The sequence below is a fragment of the Bos javanicus genome, chromosome 1 (assembly GCF_032452875.1).
Source record: "Bos javanicus breed banteng chromosome 1, ARS-OSU_banteng_1.0, whole genome shotgun sequence".
NCBI classification, from domain to species: domain Eukaryota; kingdom Metazoa; phylum Chordata; class Mammalia; order Artiodactyla; family Bovidae; genus Bos; species Bos javanicus.
In genome coordinates this window covers 144,921,884-144,933,184 of record NC_083868.1, presented here as the reverse complement: position 1 = coordinate 144,933,184, position 11,301 = coordinate 144,921,884, and the positions used below count along the sequence as shown (strand labels likewise).

At 55.4% G+C, this 11,301-nt stretch overlaps 1 protein-coding gene across 1 annotated transcript; it reads right to left on the bottom strand.

Annotated features, from left to right (window-relative positions):
- Positions 1-8,244: 8,244 nt before the first annotated feature.
- On the bottom strand, positions 8,245-9,639 carry LOC133252985 (glycogen synthase kinase-3 alpha-like). The gene has a single exon (XM_061426068.1). It carries the CDS (start codon positions 9,637-9,639, stop codon positions 8,452-8,454), a length of 1,188 nt encoding a protein of 395 aa, XP_061282052.1. The 3' UTR covers positions 8,245-8,451.
- Positions 9,640-11,301: the final 1,662 nt, after the last annotated feature.

Genomic DNA, 11,301 nt, shown 5'->3' with positions numbered 1-11,301 from the left:
GGTGGAGATGGCTTGGGGTGCTGTGTGGGGACAGGAGGACCCCCCTTCACGGGCCAGGCCAGGATGGGTCCCTGGGGACACACATCCCAGAGGTGTCTAGTCAGAGGGTGGGAGGAGCAGGTGGCAGATGACCCACGCCCTCTGGAACTGGCACCCTCTCTCCTGGGGGCGGGGGCGGGGGGGTTGTTCAGTCGCTCAGTTGTGTCCGACTCTGCAACCCCATGGACTGCAGCACCCCAGGCTTCCCTGTTTCACTATCTCCTGAAGTTTGCTGAAACTCACGTCCATTGAGTTGATGCCATCCAACCATCTCATTTTCTGTAACCCTCTTCTGCCCTCAGTATTTCCCAGCATCAGGGTCTTTTCCAACGAGCCGACTCTTCATAGCAAGTGGCCAAAGTGTTGGAGCTTCAGCTTCAGCATCAGTCCTTCCAGTGAATATTCAGGGTTGATTTCTTTTAGAACTTACTGGTTTACTCGCCTTGCTGTCCAAGGGACTCAAAAGCCTTCTCCAACACCACAGTTGAAAAGCATCAGTTCTTTGCACTCAGCCTTCTTCATGGTCCAAATCACATCCATACATGACAACTGGAAAACCATAGCTTTGATTATACAGACCTTTGTCGGCAAAGTAACATCTCTGATTTTTAACATGCGGTCTAGGTTTATTATAGCTTTTCTTCCAAGGAGCAAGCGTCTTTTAATTTCATGGCTGCAGTCACTGTCCGCAGTGATTTTGGAGCCCAGGAAAATAAAATCTGTCACTCTTTGCATTGTTCCCCATTTGTCTGCCACGAAGTGATGGGGCCAGATGCCATGATCTTTGTTTTTGCATTCAGAGGCTGTAACACCTGGTGAGGAGGGGCCTCACCAAGCCCCTCCAATCTCTCCTCCAGACCCCCAGATCTGCTCCAGCTGATGACTGCTGACGCACTGATCACTCAGCGTTGACATTCTGGAACGCAGACCTTTGAACTTTCAGGGCTGCGTCTCATTGTCTGTGGAGAAGGCCAGGAGTCTGGTGCACAGGCAGGAGCCAAGCCAGTGCTCTGATCGCCTCCCACCCTCCACACCTGCCCCGCCCCCGCCCCGCCCCACCCCTTCCTCAAAGGCAGGCACAGTTCAACCTCAACCAAGTGGAGAGGCTGGCCTGAGATAAATGTTCATGTCCCTCCTGCCTGCTGGTTATCTCTGTGATTAAGTCAGCCCTTGTTCAGGGAGGCCATGACACAGCCAATTAACTCTCAGGACATTGTCACCAGCATTCAGAGAAACCCAGACAATCATGTGGTCCTTTCCAACCAAGAGAGGGAGGTGAGAGTGGAAAATTCAAAGACATCACTTACAATGAAGATGGACTTCCAGAAATCCTTCTGTCTTGGCTCATGTACCTGATTCTGGCCGTGGACCCCGGGGTCAAGGCCGATGATGTCTAGGTATGGATTTGGGAAGAGCAGGAGCCCACTCTATGGGGACAGGGAGCTCCCGTCCAGGCATCCCACCCTGGGTGACCAATTTGGGTGAGAGAACCAGGGCCTGGGCTCCTCCGAGAGGGAAGAGACTTCTGCGGCAGGAGCCCGCCTGCTGGCCCAGAGGATGTCCCGGGGGCGGGCATCTGGGCCTGGGCCCCCTCTAGATGGGAAGATGGGATTCTCTTCCTGAAACCAAGCATCATTCAAGAGAACAGAAACCCTGCCAAACTCTGCCCTCCAAAAATCATATCTGCCTCCTGAGGCCACCGCCAAGGAGGCCAAGCTGAGGGAATGGGACGTACAAACCAGTGGAAACCAGACACCTCCTGGGTTGGGGCTGGTAACAGGACTTCTGCTCGCCTGGCTTCAGGGAAGGCTCTACCAGCAGACACCTCTCACCTGCTGGTGTCCAGGGAGGCGCAGGAAAGGTACAGGGGGCCAACATACCTGAGCTGCCCCCAGGCACCCCGAGCCCTCGCCTGGACACACCTCAGTCCCCCTACCCCAGGCACCCCTGAGCCCTCGCCTGGACACACCTCAGCCCCTCACCCCAGGCACCTCGAGCCCTCACCTGGACATACCTCAGCCTCTAGCCCTCACCTGCACACACCTCAGCCCCCCCACCCCAGGCATCCCTGAGCCCTCACCTGGACACACCTCAGCCCCCCACCTCAGGTACCCCTGAGCCCTCACCTGGACACACCTCAGCCCCTCACCCCAGGCCTCCCTGAGCTCTTGCCCCAGGCTGCCAGACTGGTGTAGGAAAGTTAGGAGCCCCTGGATCCTCAGATGACAGTATCTCTGGGGGCCTGGTGGGGGTTGGTTCTCCAGAGCCTCCACACCCCACCTGCCCCTGTGTCTGCCCAGGGCACCAGACGCCGTGAGCCTCTCTGACTCCCCACTGCCCCATCGCAGCCACCCTGGTATGGCTAGGCCAGGCCTCAGACTGCCAGTAGTTGGCTGCGGCTGTGCCCCCAGGCTTGAGCTCCAGAGAGGGCTCAGGAGGAAGGCCGTGGGGCTGCCTCCTGCCCACTCTCCTGCTGACCTGCAGGGCTGGGCCTGGGGGCCTGGCCACAGGAAGGCTGCAGGCTTTGGTCGCTGTCTGGCTCTGCTGTGTGCGAGCTCCCTCCAGGGTCAGCCGGGCCCTGAGCCCTTCCATCAAAGGGTAGGGTAAGAGCTCCTTGCCCATGGTCACCATGATGCCGCTGGAGACCCCAGCTGCTCACCTGCCTCTTTTCCTCCTGACCCATGAAGAAGCCTGTGTTGGGTCCTCTCTGGGCCACCCCGTTGCCCACCAACCCACGGCTCCTGCCCAGTTGGCCCAGTGGACGTGGAAGCTAGGGCCCTATTCCTGGAGACTGGGCGAGGAATCAGGCTGCACACCAAGAGTGTGCCCTGGTTTCCGAAACACTTCCCAGACAGCTCCTTGCCAGGTCCCCACCAGCCCCTCCTCTTGGCCAGGCCCCCGCCATGCCCTGTCCTGCCCCTGAGAGCTCCCTCTGCCCTGGCTGAGCTCTGCGTGTGTCCAGGGCAGGGGGCGTCCCTTGTGAACACTTGACCCTGGCCCTCTCCACGGCACCCTCACAGCGGAGCCCTCACCCCCGGCTGCAAGCCTGGTCGATCCCAGTCAGGGGCTCTGAGCTCACGGGGTGCTTCCTCCCTGGCTGAGCACGTGGGGCATTGTCACGGGTCCCCTCTCCTGCCCAGGGCTCCCCCAAATCCACACCCCAAAGCCCTGCACCCAAACTCTCCTCCCTCCTACCTGCAGGCCCCCAGCTTCAAGGCAGCCAGAGCCCACCTGGAATGGGCAGCAGCAGCCTGAGACCCCCCCCCGCCCCGCCGCAAAGACCGCCCCACAGTTTTCCTCAGCTCTCGAGACAGCTGGCCTGGCCCACACCCCCCTGAGACCCTCAGCCCGTCCCCCTGCCTCTCACCCCTGCCAGGCCCTGCTGCCCTCCTCTCCCTTCACTCTTTGCCCAGATTCCCTCTGCCGTCCACTCCTCTGCTCACGTTGTCCCTTCTTCTGAGCTGCCCAAACCCTCCTCACAAGCAGACGGGAGACAAACGCACTGAACTGACTTAGATGCTCCTCCTGGTCTTGACCTCCCGTCCCACTGGGCTCACGCTCGGCCCTGGCTCTCCTCTGGCCGGCTCCGTCTGCTGGCACCTGTGCTGCCTGCCTTGGGCCCCAGCTGGCCTTAGGGACCCCTCCCGGGAGACAGGACCACCCTTGCCCAGTGCCTGTGGCTGCGCTTGCCACCAACACACCATCATGCTTTGCTCCCGGCCATCCAGCCCTGGACCCCCACAGGCTTGTTGAGGGGTCACACAGCAGAGGCCCCTACTGCAGGGGGGAAGGACTTTGGGGCCTGAGAAAGGGGGCAGCTCACCCGTGAGCCCCAGCAGGGCCCAGGAGCTGCCGCGTCCGGGCTGCCCCCACGGCCTGGTCAGTCCTGGGGCTCTGGGCAGGGACATCCACGCTGCTGTAGATGCTGACACAGTGCCCCTGTGGGCATCACAGAGGACCGGCCACACACTTCTGGGTTTGTTCCCTAGGGGCCAGAGTGGACCTGGCTCCCCCCTCTTCTCCACCCAGCTCTGGCCCTGGGGCTGCCCTGCTGACCAGCATGACTAGGATCCACGCCCGGAGCTGGGTGACTGTCCTCCCTGAAAATGGGGATAAAGTTCAGATTTGACCTGGAGATAAGCCACGTTCTCACGGTCGGGGAGATGTCCAGCCACCCTGCACGCCTTGTGGGATTGGACGCAGGGTCTCCTGCCCTGAAGACCAGAACGTTCTTGGTGCCCTTCCCTCAAAGTGGGCAGCGGGGAGCCCCCGGGAGTACCCTGCTACCCTCACGGCCACACGGACAGATTCCCCAACCACCGGGTGCCCTCCAGCTGGTTCCAGCACCTCCGTCCTCAGCAGGGCAGGGTGGGGGGAAGGGTGTGTGGGGCAGGGGTGGTGGGCTGGGGGAGCTCACCACCAAAGGGGATGATGAGGGCCACCTGGAGCCAGGTGCTGAGGGGGTGCCCTTCCTCCCCTCTGACTCGCAGGGTGCCCAGGGAGGGAGGGCTGGCTGGAGCCCAGCGCGCCCCAGAAGTCAACCGAGCTGGTCTGCAGATTCAATAACCCGGTTCCTGAGGCCCAGGGGAGGTAACAGGACGCAGAGCCCTTTCTGCTGGGCGCCAGAGCCATCTGTCCCAGGACCGTCCATCACTCCTGGATGACATTAGCTGGCTAATGGAGGTTAGACACCGCAAGAAATGGCCTGTGACAAATTAAATCTCTTGATTCTATTAAAAGGCCTTTTCAGGACAAACCAGGGAGGCTCTGTGTCTCTGGGGCCTCTCTCTTCATGGCTGGGCTGTGCGCACAGTGGGCAAGTCGGGTGTGTGTGAGAGGGGACACAGTGCCGTTGACCGTGTCCTGGGATAAGCATGACACAAGCCCCGCTGCAGGCCCCCCACCTCCCCCCCACTCCACCCCCCTTCCACCACCCCACCACCCCCACACACCCTGGCCTGTCTCCGGAGGACCTGCTGGCAAAGCTAGCCTGCAGGGCAGGTGCCTGTTGGCTGGTGGACTGGACGCTGGGGTCCAGGACTCAGCTCCTTGCACTGCCCCCTGCCTCAGCTTCCCAGGGACAGCGAGGAAGGGTAGCAAGTGCCAAGTGACCACAGTGACAGCAACTTGAGGCGACATGGGGGAGGTGGCAGTTTGGGGGACGAGTGATGTTTTGTTGCCAGGACATGCAGGGGTGGCGAGACCAGTCCTGCAAGCGGTTAGGAGAAACACGGCCCAAGAGGAGGAAGGAGTGGACGCGGAAGGATTGGCTCCCTCTTCCAGGAGTGGTGCTGAGCACCAGCGGCTGACAGGGAAGGGGCTCTGTGGACCTTCGGTGACTCTGAGTGGGGCTCCCAGCCACACAGGGAGCAGGGCGAGGAGGGGGCTTCCGGCAGAGGACTTCTGCTCCCTGAAGATGCCTAGTGAGCAGCTTGGTCACCCCTTTTTGGATGCAAGGCTGAGCCTGGGAGCATGGAAGGGGAGCCCCCAAAGGCCAGAGAGGGAAGTGGGGGTGCAGCACAGGCCATGTCCAAGGAGATGTCACTGGAGGATTTCCAGATGCTGGCTCTCATACTCAGAAGGCTCAGTGAATCCCAGCAGGTTAAGTCAAGAGATGCACATGCAGAGAATGACGGTGAAACTGCAGAGGAACTGAGACGGAGAAGGTCCCCGAGTCCCTAGAGGCAGGGGACTGATAACCCATGAAGAGCAGCTAGACCAGCTGCCGACATTTTCACAGGACTCAGGGCAGAGGTGGCCTCAGGCCCAGGATGAAGATTTGTGTTACCAGCAAAACTGTCTTTCAAGAATCAGAACAAAACATAGCTTCAGTTCAGTTCAGTCACTCAGTTGTGTATGACTCTTTGTGACCCCATGGACCGTAGCCTGTCAGGCTCCTCTGTCCATGGAATTCTCCAGGCCAGAATACTGGAGTGGGCTGCCATGCCCTCCTCCAGGGGATCTTCCCAACCCAGGGGGTCAACCCAGGTGTCCTGCATCCTAGGCAGAGTCTTTACCACTGAGCCACCAGGGAAGTCCCATAGAAAGGTATCAGTTCAGTTCAGTCGCTCAGTCGTGTCCGACTCTTTTCAACCCCATGAATCACAGCACGCCAGGCCTCCCTGTCCATCATCAACTCCCGGAGTTCACCCAAACTCATGTCCATTGAGTCAGTGATGCCATCCAGCCATCTCATCCTCTGTTGTCCCCTTCTCCTCCTGCCCCTGATCCGTCCCAGCATCAGCATCTTTTCCAATCAGTCAACTCTTCGCATGAGGGGGCTAAACTTTGGAGTCTCAGCTTCAGCATCAATCCTTCCAGTGAAAACCCGTACTGATCTCCTTTAGGATGGACTGGTTGGACCTCCTTGCAGTCCAAGGGACTCTCAAGAGTCTTCTCCAACAGCACAGTTCAAAAGCATCAATTCTTCAGCGCTCAGCTTTCTTCACAGTCCAACTCTCATATCCATACATGACCACTGGAAAAACCATAGCCTTGACTAGACGGACCTTTGTTGGCGAAGTAATGTCTCTGCTCTTTAATATGCTATCTAGGTTGGTCATAACTTTCCTTCCAAGGAGTAAGTGTCTTTTAATTTCATGGCTACATCACCATCAGCAGTGATTTTGGAGCCCCAAAAATAAAGTCTGACACTGTTTCCACTGTTTCCTTATCTATTTCCCATGAAGTGATGGGACCAGATGCCATGATCTTTGTTTTCTGAATGTTGAGCTTTAAGCCAACTTTTTCACTCTCCTCTTTCACTTTCATCAAGAGGCTTTTGAGTTCCTCTTCACTTTCTGCCATAAGGGTGGTGTCATCTGCATATCTGAGGTTACTGATATTTCTCCCCACGATCTTGATTCCAGCTTGTGCTTCTTCCAGTCCAACATTTCTCATGATGTACTCTGCATATAAGTTAAAGAAGCAGGGTGACAATATACAGCCTTGATGTACTCCTTTTCCTATTTGGAACCAGTCTGTTGTTCCATGTCCAGTTCTAACTGTTGCTTTCTGACCTGCATATAGGTTTCTCAAGAGGCAGGTCAGGTGGTCTGGTATTCCCATCTCTTTCAGAGTTTTCCACAGTTTATTGTGATCCACACAGTCAAAGGCTTTGGCATAGTCAATAAAGCAGAAATAGACGTTTTTCTGGAACTCTCTTGCTTTTTCCATGATCCAGCGGATGTTGGCAATTTAATCTCTGGTTCCTCTGCCTTTTGTAAAACCAGCTTGAACATCTGGAAATTCATGGTTCACGTATTGCTGAAGCCTAGCTTGGAGAATTTTGAGCATTACTTTACTAGCGTGTGAGATGAGTCCAATTGTGCGGTAGTTTGAACATTCTTTGGTATTGCCTTTCTTAGGGATTGGAATGAAAACTGACCTTTTCCAGTCCTGTGGCCACTGCTGAGTTTTCCAAATTTGCTGGCATATTGAGTGCAGCATTTTCACAGCATCATCTTTCAGGATTTGAAATAGCTTCACTGGAATTCCATCACCTCCACTAGCTTTGTTTGCAGTGATGCTTTCTAAGGCCCACTTGACTTCACATTCCAGGATGTCTGGCTCTAGATGAGTGATCACACCATCGTGATTATCTGGGTTGTGAAGATCTTTTTGTACAGTTCTTCTGTGTATTCTTGCCACCTCTTCTTAATATCTTCTGCTTCTGTTAGGTCCATACCATTTCTGTCCTTTATCGAGCCCATCTTTGCATGAAATATTCCCTTGGTATCTTTAATTGTCTTGAAGAGATCTCTAGTCTTTCCCATTCTGTTGTTTTCCTCCATTTCTTTGCATTGATAAACAAACCCCAATATATCAGTGATTCCAATAAATTTAAACACATAAAACCTCCAATGAAAAGACTAGATTGAGTAAAGAATGAGACTGACCCTTTAGTAGAGTTGTGTTCTGCTCTTGAGAGGCCTTTCCTGTCCTGGGTGGGAGATGCGGCCAGGCCTCTGGCTCTTCAATTTCAGTCCTGGCGAACTCACCATCCAACCATCTCTCAATGCCATCCTCATCCCTCCTCACTTGAGGTCCCCGGCGGGCACTGCCTCCCTCACCCCGTCCTCACAAGCTTTAAGTGAGGCTCAGACCAGCTCGGACTGGCAGTCGACCGATAACACAGCCACCCTCACCAACTCTTCCTGAGGGCGCCACCAACTACCCTTCCATCTTGGAGCCCTGTGTGGGCTCACTTAAAGCTTGTGAGGACGGGGTGAGGGAGGCAGTGCCCGCCGGGGACCTCAAGTGAGGAGGGATGAGGATGGCATTGAGAGATGGTTGGATGGTGAGTTCGCCAGGACTGAAATTGAAGAGCGGGGGGAGCGGGCGGTTGTTGGGGAGCTGGGTTCCAGGACATCGCAGTTCATTGAAGAAGCTATGGGCGCAGGCTTCCAGCGGCTAGAGCCTCGAGGAGGGGGTGTACTCCAGCAGGCTGGAGCAGAGCGCGATGGCCTCGGGCGGCGTTCGCAATTTGAACACCTTTGTCCAGGGATGAGCTTTAATCTGGGGGAACTTGAACTCCGTGTAGTTGGGGTTCATCTCGCGAATCTGTTCCCGGCTCGGTGTTCCCAGCACCTTGATGATCTCCACCAGCTGGTCCACCCCACTGTCCCCAGGGAAGATGGGCTGGCCCAAGAGGAGCTCAGCCAGTACGCAGCCAGCCGACCACACATCGATGGATGAGGTGTAATCGGTGGCTCCGAAGATCAGTTCTGGGGCCCGGTAGTAGCGAGAACAGATGTAGGAGACATTGGGCTCCCCGCGGACCAACTGTTTTGCACTGCCAAAATCGCAGAGCTTGAGGACAGCAGTGTCGGGGTCCACCAGCAGGTTCTGGGGCTTGATGTCGCGGTGACACACACCCTGGGAGTGGATGTAGGCCAAGCTCCGGAAGAGCTGGTACATGTACACCTTGACATAGATGATAGGGATGCTCAACTTGGCCTTGGTAAAATGGCGGGCCACCCGGTACACTGTCTCGGGCACATATTCCAGCACCAGGTTTAGGTAAAGCTCGTCTTTCTTCTCCCCACTGGAGTAGAAAAAGTATCTCAGCCTCACGATATTGCAGTGGTCCAGCTTACGCATAATCTGCAGCTCTCGGTTCTTGAACCTCTTGTCCTGGAGAACCTTCTTGATGGCCACCAATTCCCTGGTGTCTGCCAGCCGTGCCTGGTACACGACCCCAAATGAGCCACTTCCAATCACTTTGATGTCTGTGTAAGCCACCTCCTGGGAGCGCTCCGGGCCTTGGCCTAGAGTGGCTACCACTGTGGTCACCTTCCCACTGTCACGGCCCAGCTTCACTCCGGGCGGCGGGAAGCTGGTGCCCGCGCCGGGGCCGCCGCTGCCTCCTCCGCCGCTGCCGCCGGGGCCACCCCCGGAGCTTGAGGCCCCCACGCCCCCGCCCATGGCTCCGACTGACGTCTTCCCGCCGCCGCTGCCGCCTGGGCCAGAGGCCGAACCCCCCGGGCCGCCGCCGCCGCCGCCTCCTCCGCCGCCTGGCTCCGCGAACGAGCTGGTCCGCGCCCGGCCCGAGCCCCCAGTTTTCTCGGGAAAACTGTACCTCATTGGCATCGCGGCCATCGTGGTCGCTGTGATCATGATCTTCGAGATGATCCTGAGCATGGTGCTCTGCTGTGGCATTCGGAACAGCTCGGTGTACTGAGGCTGCGGCCGCTGAGGCCTCAGGGAGGGCCTCAGGGACCCCGGCAGCGCCCCCCGGAGTGATCCAGACACTTCCAAGAAGGGGCCGCCGCCACCTGTGTATATAACCTCCTGGTACCACTGCTACACTTATCAGCTTTTTTACTTTTGAGGTTTTGTTCATGTCCTGAAGCTCCCTGTTAATTGTCCTTTTGGGGCTGACGTCACCTGTAGGGGCGTGTGAGTGGGCCGTGGGGACTGCAGGGCAGGGCCCCCCTCTGCTGCTTGGGGGCTCTGCTTGCTCAGCCAGGCCTCTCCTGGGGGCCACCAAGGGCCATCCAGCCGAGCTGCACCCATGCGCCCGTCCCCATGAGCGACACACACGCTCAGCCTTTTTTTAATCCTTGTTCCTTTCCGGCCACCTGTCTCTGGAGCCGGGTCTATGAGCAGCCTTATGCCTTCAACGCGCACCTCTCCTTTCTAACGCGTCACCTTCAATTGTAATTACATCTTGAAAAGTCATTCAATAAAGAAGGAAAAACCAGGAAAAAAAAAAAAAAAACGAAACAAAAGTTTATTTTCCGCAATACTTTTCTGTAAATTACAAGGCAAAATGCTAAACTACAGCATGTAACTTCAGTATTTAACCAGAGTACTTGAAATAAATATCCTGAAACAAGATAAAAGGCTACACTTTGTCAGGCGTCCTACAAAATGTCTCAAGTTTTACACTCTGCAGCATTTCTGTGTGGGGGTGGGGAGGGTGGTTTTGTGTTTTCTTAAGTGCTGTGACAGAAAGTCCTTTCACATTTTTCTTTGGAGCATGTTCGAAATTGCTGAACTATAAACAACTTAAGAAAAGTAACACCAAGTTCGAAAGCCGTTTCTGCTTCGCTGTCATTGGCCCTCATTCAGCACAGGGCTGCCAAGTGGCCTCTGAGCGCAGGCAGCTCCGTCAGAGCCGGCCTACACTTAACAGTTCTATACGTTAGAGACTTCTGTCTTCAGTTTACATCCCTCAATAAGATCAAGGCCATAAAGGAAGCTGCAAGCAAGTCAGAAACATTTTTAACCTGAAAGTAAAGGGAACAGAGATGTTTTCTCCCAAGACCTCGGCTAGGCACTGGAACGTTTACCGGGATTTTTTGTTTCAAAGTTGAAAAACCCACTGGTACTCACAGTCCTTTCCGAGGTAATTTACAGGTGCTGGTAGAGTTGGGGCACTCAGAAATATTCAATGGGCTAAAGAGGATTTACTATATTTAAAGACGTGCTACAGTCCTAAGAACAAATGGCAGAAAGTCTAGGGGTGTTGGTGGCAGCTCATTTTGAGTGGAATATATAACCACCTTCTGCTATAGCTGAAAACGTGGAGAAAAAAGTTATATATATAAAGTCTTAAGCATGATTACCTAAAAAATACTTTGTTAATATAGTCTAACTGCTCAACTGTGTACATACTTCTTTCTTTCCTTTAGAACATCTGTGATGTGTCTGAGAGCCTAAGAGTCCTGACTCTTTCCAACCAACTTAAACACAACCCCTCTACAAATAGTACTTAGTAAATCACTATTATATTATCAGTTTTAGCAAAAGACCCAG

Coding starts and splice junctions, on each gene's coding strand:
- LOC133252985 (XM_061426068.1), bottom strand. CDS start 9,639: ATGGCCGCGATGCCAATGAGGTACAGTTTTCCCGAGAAAACTGGGGGC.